The sequence below is a fragment of the Macaca fascicularis genome, chromosome 2 (genome assembly GCF_037993035.2).
Source record: "Macaca fascicularis isolate 582-1 chromosome 2, T2T-MFA8v1.1".
Lineage (NCBI taxonomy): Eukaryota > Metazoa > Chordata > Mammalia > Primates > Cercopithecidae > Macaca > Macaca fascicularis.
This window is the reverse complement of record NC_088376.1, coordinates 110486657-110506903: the sequence shown is the minus strand read 5'-3', so window position 1 is coordinate 110506903 and position 20247 is coordinate 110486657. Positions and strand designations below refer to the sequence as shown.

The 20247-nt window shown below is 51.0% G+C and overlaps 1 protein-coding gene across 6 annotated transcripts; it reads left to right on the top strand.

Annotated features, from left to right (window-relative positions):
• Window positions 1-1522: 1522 nt before the first annotated feature.
• On the top strand, window positions 1523-19231 carry CSPG5 (chondroitin sulfate proteoglycan 5). Of its 6 annotated transcripts, none has more exons than XM_065540516.1 (5): window positions 1523-1660; window positions 2766-3849; window positions 7630-7818; window positions 11253-11328; window positions 18699-19231. In XM_065540516.1, exons 2-5 carry the CDS (start codon window positions 3071-3073, stop codon window positions 18858-18860), a joined length of 1206 nt encoding a protein of 401 aa, XP_065396588.1. In that variant the 5' UTR covers window positions 1523-1660; window positions 2766-3070; the 3' UTR covers window positions 18861-19231. The 6 variants fall into 6 exon arrangements, with proteins under 6 accessions (XP_065396588.1, XP_073888071.1, XP_045242296.2 ...); XM_074031970.1 differs by having other exon boundaries at window positions 11253-11409; XM_045386361.3 differs by lacking the exon at window positions 1523-1660 and adding an exon at window positions 1840-2107.
• The last annotated feature ends 1016 nt before the right edge of the window (window positions 19232-20247 follow it).

Sequence of the window (20247 nt, the reverse complement as noted above, 5' to 3'; positions counted from 1 at the left end):
AGTGGTTGTCATGCCCCAGACATCAAGGAACCCATCCATGAGGCCTTCCCACACAGACCGACCTCAGGAAGGGAAGGAGGAAGTAGGCCATTCTGACAGCCACAACCTGAGTTGAGGAAACAAGCAGAGGAACACAGAGAGTCTACATACAGTAAAAGGTGACAGGAGGTAAGCTGCACACAAGGGAAGCCGAGATGGGTTGGAGGCAATTAAGGGTGTGTTGCTGCCTCTGTGGCCAAGAGGTGAGTGCAAAGCCCTACGGTGCCCTGTTTAGAGAAGGCTATTGTTTCAAACATATTTTACTTGGTCCCTGGAGGCAGCATGAAACTGTGAAAGAAAGAGCCTTACCCCTTTTTTCAAGGAGCTCCAGACCACAGTTATGGGTTGGGTGTGGGTGGTTGCCATTCGTTCATTTATGCCTGTCTGATATGGAGCCTCCCTCTGTTACCAGCCCTGTGCACTCAAGTGCCTTGCAGTCCAGTGAGGATTAACTGTAGGTAAGATGAGATGATGGGCATAAGTGTAACTGCTGAGGAGGCTTCATAAAGGGAAAGGTGATAAGAACTGAGCTTTTCTGGCATGAGGAGTTTACCAGGCAGGAGAAGTAGAGACGCTAGGCTAGGCAAATAGGCTGCAGCCATAATTCTGTGGAGAAACAGGTGTTGAACCAAGGCAACTCCATCTGGAGACATGTATAAGAAAGATTAGGAGATGGAATCTCCATCTTGGTCACTTACTTGGTCCTCTAAGACAGAAATGGGACCGAGAGTCTCTTAAATACTGGAGTTGTCCTGTCTCCTTGGGCTGATACCCTGAACTGTCACATTTGGGTGAATAACACATTAAGGGGTAGACGGTCAGTTTGGGGGAATAAACTAAGTGACTAGGTTGCGGTTCCTCCTCCCAACTAAGCAGACCTCCTGGTGAGTGGTCTTGGGTTGCCCTGTGAGCCCTGAAGCTGTGAATGGGCCCCACAGATACTCTAAAGCCAGGCGTCCATGTGTGCCCGGCTGGGGATCTAGGCCCCCCTGGTCTACCTAGGAATCTGAGTCTTGGTGGTCTGAGACACCTGGGGGACGACGTATCCCGGAGAAGGGACCAGGATTAAAGGCCACTCCCCAGGCTGCCCGGAGGAGGCTAGAAGGAAGGCGAGGTAGCCGCAGTCCCAGGGAGGGTCTCACCCCTTGCTCCAGGGATGCGTTCTGGCGGGCCTGGCTGTGCGAAATCTGGGCTAGTGGCTTTGGCTGCGAACGGATTAGGTCTGATCCGATTAGAGCCTGGGCCGTCGGCTTCGCCCCCTTGCCAGGCTCTGCCAACGCCCGCCCCTCCCTGGTGGAGACCCGGAGACCTCCCTGAGAGCCTTCCCGCCCGGAACACGGGATTGGTGCAGAAATTCGAGAGGCTCCATGCGCCCCGGGCCTGGCTTGTTTCCACAGTGGGGGCTCTTGCTTCCGCCCCCTGCGGCTCTTCTGAGCCCCGCCCCGACCTTGCGGGTATCTGGGCCCGCGACGTCCCCGCCTCCATGCTTGCCGCGTGGCGGGTGGGTTCCTCCGGGTCGGGGCCCCGTGCCGCCTGTTCACCTGGGGCAGGACCGTGGCCCCATCCCACAGGTCTCCCGCCCGTGCACCTGTCGCCTAACGCCGCTTGCCGCGCCGCGCAAGTACGCTTGCCCAGCGCTCCCAGTCCATGTGTCTCCTAGTCCCCAGCGAGGGGTCTGTCTGTTCCCCTGGCAGGCGGACCGAGGGGCCGGCGTCAGCGCTACGTGCGGCGGGGCCGGCGCGGCGGGCGGGGTGAGGGCGGCGCTGAGCGCAGCGGCGGCAGCGGCGGCGCGGGAGGCGGGGAGGCGCGGCGCGCCGGGGACAGCGGCGGACGGCGGCGGCGGCATGCGGCTCCTCGCGCTGCCCATCGTGGGCTGAGGCGTCCGCAGAACGGGCGGGAGGCGCGGCGGCCGGGAGAGCCGAGGGCGCAGCCAGCCGGGCGGACCGCGGACAGCGGTCGGGGCGCCGCGCCATGGGGCGAGCCGGGGGCGGGGGCCCGGGCCGGGGGCCGCCGCCACTGCTGCTGCTTCTGGGGGCCGCGCTGGTCCTGGCCTCTGGGGCCGTGCCGGGTAGGTATGACTGCGCCCGGGACCCCCGCGGCCCTCGCGCCCCACCCAGGGCAGGGGTCCCGCTGGCTGCAGGGACAGGTGGAGCCGTGAGCTGTGGCAAGGGGGCGGGGCACCGCCTAGCCACGGCCGGGCGGCGGAAGGGTCCCAGGAGGTGGTGGGGGTCCGGGGAAGGCCGACCCGGATGGAGGCCGACCCAGGTGGGGGTAGCCGGGACCCAAGAGCGCGGGCCAATGTGCGGGCTGGGGGCGGGGCCGGGGGCGGGGCTGGGGCGGGGCCTGAGGGTGAGACTTCAGGGCGGAACCTGGAGCTGAAGGAGCGAGCCTGTGGACGCGGCTCAGGGTGGGTTCCCGAGGGTGAGACTTCTGGGTGGGCCGAGCTGGGGGCCGCCCTAGCCTGGCTCCTCAGACGGCAGGGCAGGTCCGGCGGGACCCGAGCCGCGAGCCGTTGGACGGGCTGTGATCCTGGGCTTGGGGGCAGACTCCGGGACGGGGCTTAGAGGTGCCGGGTGAATGGGGTCACACTGGGGCGGTGGGGTCTGCGGGTGGCGGGGTCTGGGTTGACCGGGTCTAGGCAAGCTGACCTGGCTGGGTCGGGCCCGGGCTCCAGGGCTCCCCAGCGCGCCGCCCTGACGCCCCGCCCCTCGCCCTCCCGCCCGCAGCGCGTGAGGCGGGCAGCGCGGTCGAGGCCGAAGAGCTGGTGAAGGGCAGGCCGGCGTGGGAGCCGCGTGCCAACGACACGCGAGAAGAAGCCGGCCCACCAGCGGCTGGGGAAGATGAGGCGTCGTGGACCGCGCCTGGCGGCGAGCTGGCCGGGCCAGAGGAGGTGCTGCAGGCGACCGGCACCGCCTGGCTGGAGGCTGACAACCCAGGCCTGGGAGGAGTGACCTCAGAGGCGGGTAGTGGCGATGCCCAGGCCCTTCCAGCTACGCTCCAGGCTCCCCACGAGGTCCTCGGGCAGTCAGTCATGCCCCCTGCCATTCCTGAGGCTACAGAAGCCAGCGGGCCACCCTCCCCCACCCCTGGCGACAACCTGAGCCCAGCTTCTGAACTCCCCAAGGAGAGCCCCTTGGAGGTTTGGCTGAACCTGGGGGGCAGCACACCCGACCCTCAAGGGCCAGAGCCGACTTACCCCTTTCAGGGCACCCTGGAGCCCCAACCGGCATCAGATATCATTGACATCGACTACTTCCAAGGATTGGATGGTGAGGGTCGTGGCGCAGACCTGGGGAGCTTCCCAGGGTCACCAGGAACCTCAGAGAACCACCCTGATACTGAGGGAGAGACCCCTTCCTGGAGCCTGCTTGACTTATACGATGATTTCACCCCCTTTGATGAATCTGATTTCTACCCCACCACATCCTTTTACGATGACTTGGATGAAGAGGAGGAGGAGGAGGAGGATGACAAAGATGCAGTAGGAGGTGGAGACCTAGAAGATGAAAATGAGCTTCTAGTGCCCACTGGGAAGCCCGGTCTGGGGCCCGGGACAGGCCAGCCCAACAGTCGATGGCATGCTGCCCCTCCACAGCACACTCTGGGGTCGGTCCCCGGCAGCAGCATCGCCCTCAGGCCCCGCCCAGGAGAGCCAGGCAGGGACCTGGCCTCCAGTGAAAATGGCACTGAGTGCCGCAGTGGCTTTGTGCGGCATAACGGCTCCTGCCGGTCAGTGTGCGACCTCTTCCCAAGTTACTGTCACAATGGCGGCCAGTGCTACCTGGTGGAGAACATAGGGGCCTTCTGCAGGTAAGGGCATGGCAGGCAGGTGCATAGGGACACTGAAGTGTGTATGTGAGGCCGACTCAACAGAGGGCAGTGTGACAGGCACAGCTTGCAAGAGGTTGTACAGTCGTAGGATTCCCAGGTGGAGAAATGTTCACTCAGGCTTCTACAGAATTACTTCGTAAAATACACTTCCTGTGACCTTATCACTAGGAGAGATTCCTCAGAAATAAGATTCTGTCTTTCCTCTGTGCGTTGTGTCCTTACCCAAACCCTCAGTTACAAGGGCAAAATGAGGCTGGGCGCCGTCGCTCATGTCTGTAATCCCAGCACTTTGGGAGGCCAAGGTGGGCAGATCACTTGAGGTCAGGAGATCGAGACCATCCTGGCTAACACGTGAAACCCTACTAAAAATGCAAAAATTAGCCGGGCGTGGTGGCGGGCGCCTGTAGTCCCAGCTACTAGGGAGGCTGAGGGAGAATGGTGTGAACCCAGGAGGCGGAGCTTGCAGTGAGCGGAGATTGTGCCACTGCACTCCAGCCTGGGCGACAGAGCGAGACTCCGTATCAAAAAAAAAAAAAAACATAAAAAATTTAGCCGGATGTGGTGGTGGGCGCCTGTAATCCCAGCTACTCGGGAGGCTAAGGCAGGAGAATTGCTTGAACCTGGGAGGTGGAGGTTGTGGTGAGCCGAGATCGCACCATTGCACTCCAGCCTGGGTAACAGGAGCGAAACTCTGTCTCAAAAAAAAAAAAAGAAAAGAAAAAGGCAAAATGAAGGGACTTCTTTAAGACTTTTGGAAAGAGGGCTGGGTTGAGGAGTGTTTGCTGGAGAGAGTTCTGGCGGTACTGATGAGAGGGGTAGGCCCATAAACCTACTCTGTGGGATAAAGACAGCTGCTGAACACTGCTCTGTGCCTTGTGCACAGAGGGAGGAGGGGCCAGTTCCTCAGAAGGGATGTAGGCATGCAAACTCAAAAGGAAGGACCTTCTTGGAAACAGACCCCAAAATGCAGCCACTCACACAGGTAAAATCAAGCTAAGGGTCTTCGTATTGCAGATGGAGGGGTGTTTCTTGACTTTGGGAGGTGGCTTTTTTCTCTCTACTTTGATGTTTGTCTACCTTGGGATATCATATCCATAATCCTTTTAAAGACTCAGAGTTTAGTTTCCCTAAGGGCATTGTCTGCAGCTCATCAGTAATTACCCTACTCACCTCACTCTTGGGAACTGCCCTCACAGTGAGGTATTTAACTTGCTGCAGAGCTTGCAGCCTGATTCCAGAAGAATCCCAGGTTGGGGTGATCAGGTGGTTTGCTTGTCTCCATCCTTTACTGGCTGTAGAAGTGGAGTAGAGCCCTCAGACTCCTTTGAGGGTTGTCTCCATTAGTCCTAAGTGGAGCACTTCTGTCATCTGACTGTCTCTTTTTATTTTTAGTAGAGACAGCGTTTCACCATATTGGCCAGGCTGGTCTCAAACTCCTGACCTCAAGTGATCCGCCCACCTCAACTTCTCAAAGTGCTAGGATTACAGGCGTGAGCCACCATGCCCGGCCAGGGTATCTCTTTTTCAAGTGTCATTCTCCATCCTTCTTGTTCTTGTTTGTTCTGCAGGTATATGAAGAATTCAAGTTCCTTAAGTCCTGATGTAGTGATCAGAGAATAACATATAGAAAGCAATGAGCATTTTGTCCTTGGCATTGTAACTTGAGTTCCAGTTTCTTTCTATGAAGTTCTTTTTTGTTTGTTTGTTTTGAGATGAAGTCTTGCTCTGTCGCCCAGGCTGGAGTGCAGTGGCACAATCTCGACTCACTGTAATCACCGCCTCCCAGGTTCACACCATTCTCCTGCCTCAGCCGCCTGAGTAGCTGGGACTACAGGTGCCCGCCACCACACCCGGCTAATTTTTTGTATTTTTAGTAGAAACGGGGTTTCACTGTGTTAGCCAGGATGGTTTCAATCTCCTGACCTCGTGATCTGCCCACCTCAGCCTCCCAAAGTGCTGGGATTACAGGCGTGAGCCACTGCGCCTGGCCGAAGTTCTTTTTTATAAATGGTCATGACTTTAGGGTCACTCATAGGACGTGACCACACAGTTCTTGGAGTTGCCCAGCCACTGCCAAAAGGAGGTACTGTGATTAAGAAATTGTAGCAGTTTTATTTTAAAAAAGAAAATATGGCAATAAACTAACTTGCCCATTGATTAAGGGCTACCAGAAATATGAGGAAACCCTGTGATTTTGCTCCTCAAACTTCAGTTTGGGGGACTATAGTGATGTAGCCTGGGGGTTGTGCAACCTCTTTGCAAAATCATCATCTTTCATCCTATTGGAGGCCTGGAATTTTCACCTTCAAAGTGAACTCCTCATAATAGTATGAAATTTTACAGCTCTAGAGAGCTGTAAAAATTCCCAGAATCTCCTGGAACTCTCGGAAAATTCCCAAGTAGAAGAATAAGATTGTCTTCCTCACTAAGCTACATGGCTCTGCCAGCATGGGTCTACCAGCCTCTCACTGCCTCGCAAGGGCTTCTCCACGTGTCCACTCCAGTTCCCCTTGCTTAGCTTCCATCCCAGGATCACATTCGGGCCTTCCTACCAGATTCCTCCCCTGGCTATGTACACCCAGGCCTGGCCACGGCTTGAAAACTATTTTTGCATTCCACTCACAGGAGACTGCTGAGCCGTTGGTTGCAGACTGCAGTGTGCCTTTGTCTCTGTCACCCTGACCCACTGCAGGGAAATGAGCAGAGCCGTGGCAGAACTTCTCTAGAACACTGGAGTAGAGGGCCCCGCTTAGAGGGGTCTGCATTCCCTGGCAACCTCAAACAGATAGCCCTCCATGACGGCAGAGGCTCAGTTGGAAAACAAAGAATTTCTTGCTAGCCATGTCTCCCCACCCTATTCTAGATGTGGAGTAGCCAGTTCTCTGGTGCATAATTTCCCCATTTCTGGACCCTTTTCTCTTGTCAGTCATTCACCCTGAGGTTCATGTCCTCCCTCCTTTGCCTGCCTCTGTATCCTTCCACATCTTTCCTCTTTGAAGTAGCCTCGTTCCCATGGAAACAGCAATGTCATTGGAAGAGTTGGAGCCTGGGAATGTCCCCAAGGGCAGGAGAAAGTCACTCAACAAAAAGACTAAAACCCACCCAGAGGGTTGATTCTCACTGTGCTTGCATGACAGTTCTCATAGTACTAGAATAGGGAGCTTTAGGGGCAGAACTTGGGGGGCTGCAGAGATAGAAGGATCTACATCCATCTTTCTGTTTGTCCTTGTCTGTCACTTCCTTATTTTTCGGTGTCTTCTTAGCCACGTGAACTAGGTGGGACTACAAAGCAGCAAGATAGGTTTGCATGTGCAGGGCAGGTCCTGGGACTTTGTAGCTGTAGCTCTTATTCCTCTTGTTTTTCATCTTTCTTTCACCCAGAGCCAAGGGCAGGGAGAGACCTGAGAGGATCCTGTTGGTGTCTTCATTGAGGCTGCACAGCAGAAGACCAGGATTCCCTTCCCTCCTCAGTCACTTAGCAGTCAGAGAACTTTGACCAGTTCACTCAGTTTCTCTACTCCTCGGTTACCTCATTTATATCACAGACCTCAGAGCTCCCTGGCCCACTTCATAGAATGGTTGTGAAGGTGGGGGCGATCACACCAGCTCTGAGGTCTGTGCAGATTCGGAGCATTGCAGTTGCTCTAGTTGGCCTTAGGAACAGGCTGCGGAGATAGGTGTTGGGGTGAGGGCCCAGGCCCTTGCTGTGGCCGTGGCTGCCTGCTCCATCGCTACGGTTTCTCAATGTCGCTGCTGCAGGTGCAACACACAGGACTACATCTGGCACAAGGGGATGCGCTGCGAGTCCATCATCACCGACTTCCAGGTGATGTGCGTGGCCGTGGGCTCAGCTGCCCTCGTCCTGCTCCTGCTCTTCATGATGACGGTGTTCTTCGCCAAGAAGCTCTACCTTCTCAAGACGGAGAACACCAAGCTGCGTAGGACCAAGTGAGTCTGTGTCACTCACCCGTCCACCCAGGTCAGGGTGTGGGAGGCCCCCGACCCTGCTATACCCCTCCAATTGATCCAGGGACTTTGTCCTGAGGGTTTCTGGCACCTGTGCTCCATTCCCAGCTGTTTTGTTGGTGCTAAAGATTCACCCAGGCTCATCTGTTCCCACACAAAATGTGCTGGAGCTGCAGCAGAGGTGAAGCCCCTGTGGCACACTGCCGCTGTCCAGCAGCTTTCCCAAACCCCTGCCCTAGGCATCTGAGAGCCTGCTTTAAAAAGGCAACCAGCATGTAGCTACTCCTCTAGCCCCCAAGTAAGTTACTCAGTCTGTCCACCCTCCTGATAGCCCCTTCTTCCCTGGACTGTGACAGCCAGCAGCCAGTGCGAGATGTCATTCACAATTCTGTGTGGAGGAACTCCATCTCTTTCACATCTGTCATCCAAAACCATCTCCTCTTCGGTGAATGCTGAGGAGAAAGTGTTTATTGAGCACCATACTGCATTGGTTTTTGAAAGCTAGTCAAGCCTGTGTCCAATCGGAAGTGCAAGGAACTTAAGGAAATCCTCTTTACCTCTCCTGAAAAGAATATGTGGGGAGAACTAGGTTTAACTTCCTCTACTGTGGATTTTAAGGGCCATATGGGATGTAGAATCTTATTTCAGCTCTTCCCTTAGCAAAGCAGTGACTATTGTGTGCATGTGAGAATCAACATGTGTTTGCCTTTAAGCCTGTGCCTTGAACACTAGGATGTGACCTTATACGCTATGAGAGAATTACTCCTATCACTAAGCAAAGTTAGAAAACCTTTTGGAAGTGTCACAGGAGTCACAAAAGGGAGATTGGAGTTCAGCTTCCTTAGGACCCCAGAAACAATTTATGCAGAACTGCTCCCACTTCCCTTTCAACCTGTTGCCCCATTAATCCCCCTCCCCTTGACCTGAGACTTCCTCTAGAGAATATGACTGAAGGACTTTCCCTGGGTCCTGGGAAAAGGACAAAACACCATCTGTTGCTCCTTTGCTGGGTAGACTCACACAATATACAGATGCCAGCAGCTCTCTGCAGCCTTTCAGCTAACCGCCGCGGGGCTGGTAGGGCCTCTCCATTGTGCCTGTGCACTGAGGCGGGCTGCATCTACGCACGTGATCACTCCAGAAAGACACAGTCCTGGACCCCTGGCTCCTCACGACTACACCAAGGGGGTGGGTGAGCAGGGGTATCCAGGGGACAGGAGATGGGACTGCTTCAATCACGGCAGTTGCTGATGAGGATGGAGGAGAGAAAGGAACAACAGCCAGGGCAGTGAAGAAGCAAGAGCTGAAGCCAGGTGCAGGACACTATTCTAGGGCCTCCTCCTCTAGCCAGCCCTGTGTTTTTCACAGAGCATGGCCCTCTTGTTTCTCCACATGCCTTCTTTCTTTCCCAAGCCTGGTTACTGCTTTGATGGTGTGACATGCACCTGGTGCACTGCAGATACTGCCATAATTTATTTATTCTAAAATATACCTTTTTTCCCCCACATATTAACATCTCTGAAATTGGATTGTGTCTTACAATCACTGGCATCTTTTTTTTTTTTTAATTGAGACAGGGTCTCACTATGTTACCTAGGGTGGTCTTGAACTCCTGGGCTCAAGTGATCCTTCCACCTCAGCCTCCCAAATAGCTGTGACTACAGGCATGCACCACTGTGCCCAGCCACTGGCATCTTATGATCACTGTTGGCCACATGGTAGTTATGATGTAGTGGTAATTCCCCGGCATGCACAAATGGGTTCCTAGCTGTTCATATTGTTGTCAGTCCCTTATCTAAAGTCTAAAAGAACTACTTCAAGTATATAAGAAAAGCTCAGTTGGGCATGGTGGCTCACGCCTATAATCCCAGCACTTTGGGAGGCCGAGGCAGGTGGATCACGACGGGTGGATCACAAGGTCAGGTGTTCAAGACCAGCCTGGCCAAGATGGTGAAACCCCGTCTCTACTAAAAATACAAAAATTAGCTGGGTGTGGTGATGGGCGCCTGTAGTCCCAGCTACTCGCGAGGCTGAGCCAGATAATGCTTGAACCCAGGAGGTGGAGGCTGCAGTGAGCCGAGATTGTGCCACTGCACTCCAGCCTGGGCAACAGAGCAAGACTCTGTCTCAAAAAAACAAAAACAAAAACAAAAAAAACCTCTAAGGTGTAAGAAAGTATTGGATGATGGTTTAAGTGGTGGAAGTGTTTTTATTTTTTCTTAATGGTACATCAAATAATGGTGCATCTTATTACAGTCCATGGCATTTGGCTAGATGCTATGACTCATGCCTGTAATCCCAAGACTTTGGGAGGCCAAAGCAGGAGTACCACCTGAACCCAAGGATTTGAGTCCAGCCTGAGCAACATAGCAAGACCTCATCTTTACAAAAAAAAAAAAAAAAATTTGTTTTAAGATAATCCAGGAGAGGGGAGGGAGAGCATTAGGACAAACAGCCAATGCACGTGGGGCTTAAAACCTAGATGATGGGTTGATGGGTGCAGCCAACTACCATGACACACGTATACCTATATAACAAACCGACATGTTCTGCACTTATATCCCGGAACTTAAAGTAAAATTTAAAAAAAAGATAATCCGTGGCATTTGATAAAACACAGTATTTGGCTGGGCACAGTGGCTCACACCTGTAATCCTAACACTTTGGGAGGCTGAGGCAGGCAGATTGCTTGAGCTCAGGAGTTCAAGATCAGCCTGGGCAACATGGTAAAACCCCATCTCTACAAAAATTACCTGGGCATGGTGGCATGCACCTGTAGTCCCAGCTACTTGGGAGGATGAGGTGGGAGGATCACTTGAACCCAGGAGGTCAAGGCACAGTGAGCTGTGATTGTGCCACTGCACTCAAGCCTGGGCAACAGAGTGAGACCCTGTCTCAAAAAGAAAAGAAAAGAAAAGAAAAGCCTTTAAAAACCGATAACCAGCACTAGGCACAGTTCTGCACTTACCAATAAAATTTAAAATACTTTTTTTAATAAAGAAAGAAATACAGTATTTGGTTTTTTTGTTTGTTTGTTCTTTGAGATGGAGTCTCGCTCTGTTGGCCTGGCTGGAGTGCAGTGGCACGATCTCGGCTCACTGCAACCTCCGCCTCCCGGGTTCAAATGATTCTCCTGCTTCAGCCTCCCAGGTAGCTGGGATTACAGGTGCATGCCACCACAGCCAGCTAATTTTTGTATTTTTAGTAGAGATGGGGTTTCACCATGTTCACCAAGCTAATCTGACTCCTGACCTCAAGTGATCTGCCTGCCATAGCCTCCCAAAGTGCTAGGATTACAGGCGTTGAGCCACCACGCCCGGCCGAAATACAGTATTTGATCCAGAAGCTGAGACATTGTCATGTTTTGTCGTGATTATTTCACTTACATTTTTCCTTCACTCTTCTCTCTTAATCAGCAAATTCCGGACCCCAGCTGAACTCCACAATGATAACTTCTCCCTCTCCACCATTGCCGAGGGCTCTCACCCAAATGTAAGGAAACTTTGCAACACTCCCCGTACCTCCTCCCCCCATGCCCGTGCCTTGGCTCACTATGATAACGTTATCTGTCAGGTAACTTGTTTTCTTCACATCTCTCCTCTTATGCATGCTTTGGCCCCTAGCCCATGTCTGGTGTCTATTTCAAAGTATGAAATCCCCAGAGAGTTCTGGAGGTCAGCCTAGGGCAACTGGGTTGGGCAGCAAAGGTGGGAATAAGCACTTGATGATGGATCACTTATTTGACAAGCAGAATTTTAAATAGAAAAGGTCTTTTTCTTTTTAAAATTTTTATAGAGATGAGGTCTCACTGTGTTGCCCAGGCTGGTCTCAAACTCCTGGCCTCAAGTGGTCTTCGTGCCTCAGCCTCCTAAAGTGCTCGGATTGTAGGCGTGAGCCACCTGCCTGGCTGAGAAGATCTTTTTCTAGGATTACTCATGACTTTTTGCTTCATCTATGCTTTAGAAGTCTGATTATTGTCTTATTTTCCATATCAAGGAGAAAGGCTCTGCTTTCACTGCTGAGGAATTTCATGATGGTCAGTGAAGCAAATGATGGTTGCTCTTTGGGATGGGTGGAAAGAGTTCTGTGTCCTTGCTGCTATTTGAAGACCCTAAGAACTGGCAGGGTTATACACAGCTGGTTAGGGCCAAGGTCTGAAAACCAAACACTGGCAGAGCCTTAAGTCTAGGAATAATCCTGTTCTTAGGAGGATGGGCTTATAAATATCAGTTGAAATCCAATAAAGATCCCAATAGACCATTTTCTTTTTTTCTTTTTTTTTTTTTTTGAGACAGAGTCTCGCTCTGCCGCCCAGGCTGGAGTGCAGTGGCCGGATCTCAGCTCACTGCAAGCTCCGCCTCCCGGGTTCACGCCATTCTCCTGCCTCAGCCTCCCGAGTAGCTGGGACTACAGGCGCTGCCACCTCGCCCGGCTAGTTTTTTGTATTTTTAAAGTAGAGATGGGGTTTCACCGTGTCAGCCAGGATGGTCTCGATCTCCTGACCTCGTGATCCGCCCGTCTCGGCCTCCCAAAGTGCTGGGATTACAGGCTTGAGCCACCGCGCCCGGCCTCAATAGACCATTTTCTAAAGACTATGGCCTAGTGTATTGCCTAGATTAGACCAGTAAAATACTAGAGAGAATTTCAAAAACAAGGCAGAAACCATCCAAATCCCAAATCGTGCCACATCCAAATCCTAGAATTCTCTATATAATGCAGGTTCCATACTTCAAGATAAATGCATTTTTACACAGATTATTACACAGATAAACAAGCTAAACTGAGACTGCAGACTGAAGCAATGGAGTTTAAGAAGAAATTTAGAAGACGTTCTTAGAAATCATGGACCATAGAGTGTCAGACCTCACAGGGGCCTCAGCAGTCTAGACCAATACTGTCCAGTGGAACTTTCTGTGAAATACAAGTATTCTACATCTGCTCTGTCTACTACAACAGCCACTAGCCACTTGCGGCTGCAGAGCTCTTAAAAGGTAGTTAATGCTACCACTTTACACAGTGCAGACCTAGACTCCTGGGCTCAAGTGATACCCCTGCCTCAGCCTCCTGAGTCGCTAGGACTACAGGCATGTGCCACCACACCTGGCTCATTATTTTAACTTTTGTAAAGATGGGGTTTTGCCATGTTGCCCAGGCTGGTCTCAAACTCCTGGGTTCAAGTGATCCTCCTGCCGCAGCCTCCCAAAGTGTTAGGATTACAGGTGTGAGCTACCATGACTGTCCTTTTTCCTTTTATAGATGGGGAAATTGCAGCCCCAGAAGGAGGAAGAGAGAATAAGAGTAAATGTGTGGCCTCATTCACAAAACCCCAGAATAGGAAATCTTGGCCTGGTACAGGAGAAGTAAATGGGTGAATTTAAATATGAAGTAAAAGAGGTAAACTTAGGATAATTTTTTAAAGACTTTGATGTAAAGGGTAGAAAAAGAACAGATTATTTCACTTGGTATGTACCAAGATACAACAAGTAAGGTCAAGATGAACATTATAACCAAGGAAACACTCTGTCTTATAAACTGTAAGATTGGTCGCCATGTTCATCAACCCACAGAGATGTAGGCACCCTGAGGGCAGGACAGAGTCTCGCTCACTCTTCTCGGTGAGCACATTACCCCGCCCTCTTCAGTAACATGCACACAGTCAGCACTTGCTGAATACTAGTGAGTGATGGCCTGCTACGGGGGCTCTCGGTTCCACTGGCCAATCTGCCATCCTGCAGATGGCAGCAGGTCTGCCACGGCGGGAGCTCCTGTAGTCAGCATGTTCACTGTCCACGGTTGGACAGAGTCCTCCCACTCCGCTTGACAGAGTGCAAGCGTCCTTAGGAAAGTTTCTGACCCTTGTGTTTCTGGTACCATAGCTTCAGACACCTTTCCTCTTCCCAGAGGGGGAAAAGAAAGAGCTCCTCTTGGAGGGCTTGGCTACACAGCCAGTGCAAAGGTTTCTTGTTCTTGGCTGATCCAGCTTTGTGGAAAGTGAGGTTTTTGTACCTGAACACTGCCACTGACCCTTAGTTCAGAAGATGGCAAGCCTTGAAAACAGCAGAGCAGGGGGTGGTCAGCCACAGAAGGGTGGTGGTCGGCCACAGTGGGTGGTTGGCCACAGGCAGTGGTGATCTAGCATGAGGCTTGGGGGTCAGCTACGGGGCGGGTGAGGGTGTCGGCCATGGTGGGCTATGCCTGAGACGGGGTGATGGGGTGGCCAAGGCAGCACTCAAGCCATCCGTTAGGAAGCAGCAAGATCTGGCTCTGGTTCTCTCCTGGCTCCTCTTAGATCTTGAGGCTGATGCCTTCTTTTTTTTTTTTTTTTTTTTTTTTTTGAGATGGAGTATCGCTCTGTCGCGCAGGCTGGAGTGCAGTGACCAATCTTGGCTCACTGCAAGTTCCGTCTCCCGGGTTTACACCATTCTCCTGCCTCAGCCTCCTAAGTAGCTGGGACTACAGGCGCCTGCCACCTCGCCCAGCTAGATTTTTTGTATTTTTTAGTAGAGACGGGGTTTCACCGTGTTAGCCAGGATGGTCTCGATCTCCTAACCTCATGATCCGCCCGTCTCGGCCTCCCAAAGTGCTGGGATTACAGGCTTGAGCCACCGCGCCCGGCCCCCCCCCCTTTTTTTTTAACCAAATACCCAGACTCCAAGGAGATTGAGGCTGGTGTCTTTCTGTCAGCTTGTGCCCAAGGGGACATCATCCTCTCCTCTCTGAAAGCAGAGAGGTGACTCTCCTATCCAGCAGGAAATGTACTGGTGGATTTTCTACCTTCATCTCTAATTCTCTCCACCTCACCCAAAGGTCAAACTTAGTCATATTCAAGATCTTGTGGGCATTGCTGATGAACACTGTTGCCACTTGTTTATGAAGTGAAGCCCTGCTCACTGCTACAGCCGCCACACTGACTGCCTCCAAGGGGTGCCAGCAGCCGGGGAGAGTGAGAAATCCTCCAGATGAGCCGGGAGGAGAGACGAGGGGGCACTGGAGTCCAGCCTGCCTTGTGGCCTCTCCCCGCCCCTCTCTCCCCGCCCCCAAACTCCTTGCTGGCATTGGTGTTCTCTAAAATTTTGGAGAGTTTTATTTATTTTCATGGAGGCGTTATTTCTTTTATATAAGCAAAATAGGTTGAGCAGGTCAATTTCCTACACTGTTTCAATCACCTCTACTAGCCACACTCTGAAAAGATTGCAAACAAAAAAGTCTGGGGCTTTGGGCCTGTGACAGGGAAGGGTCAGTGGCTGGTATCTGTACCAGTGGCACCTACTTCCCTCCTCCACTCCTCTCTGCCCTCAGGCTGATGTGCGGCTCTGTAGCTGGCCAGCCTTAGGCTGAGTCTGTGTAAGTGTCTTGTGTAGCTGAACAACCAGCCTTGAAGGGTATGTCAGGAGGCACGGAGAGTGTAGGAAGCTGCCCGCGCTCCAGGCACACTGCATGAATGAAGCCACCAGAAACTCAGGGCAGCTGCCCCAACACTGGGCTGCCCTGGTGGTCCCCACAACGGTGCTGTGGAGACCATGGGGGTAACTTGGGTTGTACTAAGATTTGACAGACCTTCCAGGATTTCAGTTTATTACTAGGGTTTCTCCATTGATGCCCCTGTGCTTTTGTTTGTTTGTTTGTTTTTTCCTATTTAACTCTCACTTCCCAGACTCTCCTCTTGCATGTATTTGTTAAAGCACTGACTGCCCACCCTCTTCCAATAGACGTTTGCCTCTGACCAGTGGGGTCCAGACCTGAACCCACATGACCCCTGGGTTGAAGGGTGTCCATATTGCTGGGGTTGAAGGCTGGGAGCAGTGAGTCCACAGTGGTTCCTAGAAACTTATGCCAGATGTTGATCCAGCTTCCTTGTGATGAGGTACTTCTGTTAAGTCAAAGGCAGTTGGACCTGCTGTGGAATTCAGCTACCCTTGGCTTAATAGGATCAAGTTCTAGAGCAAACACCTGGGTTAGGAGAGCCCCATCTTGGTGTAGACATTCCTTTGCCTGTTGTGTTTGTTGGAGGGATTCAGCTTGTCTAATAGCGCTGTTTGCATATCTCTTGCTTTTGTGATATGCTTCTTCCATGCCTTGGCTCAGAAGGCAGTTTTCTTTTTTTTTTTTTTTTTTTTTTTGAGACAGAGTCTCGCTCTGTCGCCCAGGCTGGAGTGCTGTGGCCGGATCTCAGCTCACTGCAAGCTCCGCCTCCCGGGTTCCCGCCATTCTCCTGCCTCAGCCTCCCGAGTAGCTGGGACTACAGGCGCCCGCCACCTCGCCCGGCTAGTTTTTTGTATTTTTTAGTAGAGACGGGGTTTCACCGGGTTAGCCAGGATGGTCTCGATCTCCTGACCTCGTGATCCGCCCGTCTCGGCCTCCCAAAGTGCTGGGATTACAGGCTTGAGCCACCGCGCGAAGGCAGTTTTCTAATCTGGACCTCATGAGCCCTTGAGGGGTCAGGTTTAATCTGGGAGCTCACCTTCATGGCATCAGAGCTCTGAGACCTGGGTCTGTGAGGAGTCCCTTAGTCTACTTTTCCTCACGTTATGAGAATGTTTCTGTACCCCTGTATGCCCCCAAAGAATATGTGATGAAGGAGTTGAGGGTGAGAGGCTATCTTGAAAGACATAAAAGCAAGTTGTATCCTTGTAAGAGGAGAAGTGAGTATAGGTCCTCTTGTCCTGTTTCAGATTTTAGTGTGATTCAAAGTCCATCCTACATAATGATAGTGTTAGCTCAGCTCTCAAGCTTTCATGCCCATGGTTTCCCCCAAACAGTACAGAAGTACATGAAATAAAAAAGTGCAGCTCTACGTCACCCCCACTTCCCTCTCCATAAAGTACACACGTGTGTGTATATATATACACACAAACACACACCTATATCTATATTTTTGAAACATAAATGAGATTTTGCTATACATATGTTCTACCCCTTACTTTTTTTCAATCAATGTATCATGGAGATCTTTCTGTCTCAGCAGATGGACATTTATGTCGCTGCACAGTGTTTTCTGATTCTAAGCAGTGATTGACCGTTCAACTGGCTACACGTGCTATGTGCAGCTGCCTTGCCTCATGTATGCCTCAGTACTCTGTGAAGTTCATTGTCTTGTTCTTGTCTCATTGGGACAAGAAACATGTGTTCCCCTGTCTACAAATCATGTGTGAAGTCTTTGAAACTCTACTAAATTGTCCTCCTTAATATTGGCCTCTGGAGAAGCACTGAGTGAGGCTGTGGCCATTGGGCAGCTGGCAGTGATTTCCATACGCACAGAACTCGTGGACGCCCCGGTGTCCTGTGTGTACAAGCACCATGGAAAGCCTGGGGTCTCTCCCTACTTTCTTTCCAACTCATCACTCCCATAACCTAGTGCTGTTATGGGTCAAACTCAGTAGCAGGCAGCACAGACGAGGACTCACCAGACTTCTGTGGAGAACACCCTGGTCCTTAAGCATGATCCTGGTCCTTAAGGTAATCTTAAATTTTGGTAGTAGTTGAAGCAAGAATGGCCTTAGCTAGCTGGTCAGATTAGGACACTCTCTACCTTCTTGCCATCCATGAATCTGCCTTAGTGGTTACACACCCTCTTCCATCAGCAGAGTTCCAAGCACTTACAACAGCTGTTTGGGGCACCAGAGAAAGAACTGAAGCCCACTGAATTGTACTAGGTATATTCCCCTTAGGTGGTCCTAAAGGAAATGAGTAAAGCAAGAGTTGCCACAGAAGTTCTCTGAATGTGCAGAATGCAGACCTGGAGGACTTTGTGCTAGTGTGGGCTTCCTGAGAACCTTTAAAAGGCAAATTCAGGCTGGTGTGGTGGCTCACACCTGTCATCCCAGCACTTCGGGAGGCCGAGGTGGGTGGATCACTTGAGGCTAGGAGTTTGAGACCAGCCTGGCCAACATGGTGAAACCCCATCTCTACTAAAAATACAAGTTAGCCAGGCGTGGTCGCGAGCGCCTATAATCCCAGGTTCTGGGGAGACTGAGGCACGAGAATCCCTTGAACCCAAGAGGTTCAAGATTGCAGTCAGCCAAGATCACACTACTGTATTCTGGCCTGGGTGACACAGCGAGACTCCATCTCAAAAATAAATAAACACATACATACATATATACATAAAATGCAAATTCATCTCAGGTTCAGGAGTTTGTCAGAGAGAGCTTGTCACAGGGCTGTAGGCAGTATACATGGATTATTACATTAGAATCAGCAGTGCAAATATCATGTGATGCAGAGTGTGGCAAGCCATTGAGGCAGCCAGGTTCATTCGGGCTTGGATTGAGGACATCCTTTTGACAGGTTCGCTTGTGACAATGAGAGACTGACACATCTTTGACCTCTAGTCAGAGGACATGCTCTTACTGTGGGGAGAGAGGCCCCTAGCATAGCCAGGAGCAGTTCTGCACTTTACCAGTCCTATGCGTACCCCACTCTATACACTGATGAGACATGTTCCCTGACCAAGACATCTTTGTGAAAGCAAAACTCAACAGGATGGAAGGCCAGAGGAAGGCCGGGCTCAGCAGGCCACGCAGAGCTCATCAACACATGAGGCTATAGAGGCACCTGGGCCAAGGGACTCTTTCTTCCCGATCTCTGTTCAAGAGAAAACCTTGGACATGGCCCAAATTAAAGGTATATGTAAGCTGATTACTGTCAAGTTTTCCTCTCTGCCTGGCCATTGCTTTTAAGGATGACTTTCCTAAAAAGTTGCTGCTAATGAGTTACTTTTTGGTTCCTTTTAGTTAATTCAAGTCTTGGAGCTTTTTCCTTGTTTCAGTGATGCTTCCTTCAGCCAGATAGAAAAACCTGATATTATTATTTGATTGCTGTATGCATTGTCTCCCCCCACCCCAACTTTTTCCCTCTTCCAGGATGATCCTAGTGCTCCCCACAAAATCCAGGAGGCTCTCAAATCCTGCCTGAAAGAGGAGGAGTCATTTAACATCCAGAACTCCATGTCGCCCAAACTTGAGGGTGGCAAAGGTGACCAGGCTGACTTGGATGTGAACTGTCTTCAGAATAATTTAACCTAAAACAGAGCAAGAAGAGAGGAAGCGGGGCTGGTGGGGGGGGGGGTGGGTAGGGGAAAGAAACATTATCTCCTCTTGTACAGAGTCTATTTCTTGTAACCATTTGTTAAACTCTTCTTTTTCTGATCTCATGGCATGCTTTGATGTATTTTGTACAGGAGGCAAAAAAAAAAATACTTAAAATAAGCAAAGAAACTGAACAAAATTGCATACATTGGGTTGTTTTGTCTGTGCTGTCTGTACATTGCTTCTGCTGCTGTGATTTCTAAACCTGTGCTGTTATTCAACTGACTTTTTTTTGTACTTTGACCCACCTTTTTTTGAAATACCAGTAAAAAAACAAAGTTCTTGAAATAAAACTTTTTAAAAAGTTATTCATTTTCTTAGTCATTGTGTCCACTCCTTTAAGTTTGAGTTGAGTTACCTCCACTGAAGATGTTTGTTTATCTATTTATTTATTTTGAGGTGGAATCTTGCTCTGTCGCCCAGGCTGGAGTGCAAGGCTCATGGCGGCTTTACCTCCCCAGCTCAAGTGATCCTCCCACCTCAGCCTTCGGAGTAGCTGGGACTACAGGTGCATGACAACACACCTGGCTAATTTATACATCATTTTTTTGGAAAGGCAGAGTCTCACTATGTTGCCCAGGCTGGTCTCAAACTCCTGGGCTCAAGCAATCTTTCACCTCAGCCTCCCAAAGTGCTGGAATTACAGGTGTGAACCACCGCACCTGGCCAAGGATGTATATTTATTTATATTTATTTATTTGTTTGTTTATTTTTTGAGACAGAGTCTCACTCTGTTGCCCAAGCTGGAGTGCAGTGGCGTGATCTCGGCTCAATGCAACCTCCACCTCCTGGGTTCAAGTGATTCTCATGCCTCAGCCTCCCAAGTAGCTGGGACTATAGGTGTGTGCCACCAGGCCTGGCTAATTTTTGTATTTTTAGAAGAGACAGGGTTTCACCATGTTGGCCAGGCTGGCAAAGATGTATATTTAAACATGTTTGAAATATCAGAAATGTTCTGTGTGTTTGTCTGCTTAGGCTATCATGACAAAATACCACAGACTGGGTGGCTTAAACAGCACAAATTTATTTTCTCATGGTGCTGGAGGCTGGAAGTTCAAGATCAACCCAAGAGGGTTGGTTTCTGATGAAGCCTCTCTTCCTGGCTTGCAAATAGCTGCCTTCTCATTGCATCCTCACACGGCTTTTTCTCTGTATGCATGTGGAAAGAGAAAGATCTTTGATGTCAGTTCCTGTTCTTACAAGGACACCAATCCTATTGGATTAGGGCCCCTCCTTTATCAGCTTTTTAATCTTAGCCCATTAAAAGCCCTGTCTCCAAATATAGTCACAGTGGAAATTGGGGCTTCAACGTATGGATTTTGGG

Bases quoted from the DNA above. Each gene is read 5' to 3' on its own strand.
- CSPG5 (XM_045386360.3), top strand. From the start codon at position 2,011: ATGGGGCGAGCCGGGGGCGGGGGCCCGGGCCGGGGGCCGCCGCCACTG. The intron at 2,108-2,765 runs GTAGGTATGACT...TCCCGCCCGCAG, and splicing joins GGCCTCTGGGGCCGTGCCGG to CGCGTGAGGCGGGCAGCGCG. The intron at 11,410-18,698 runs GTAACTTGTTTT...TCCCTCTTCCAG, and splicing joins ATGATAACGTTATCTGTCAG to GATGATCCTAGTGCTCCCCA.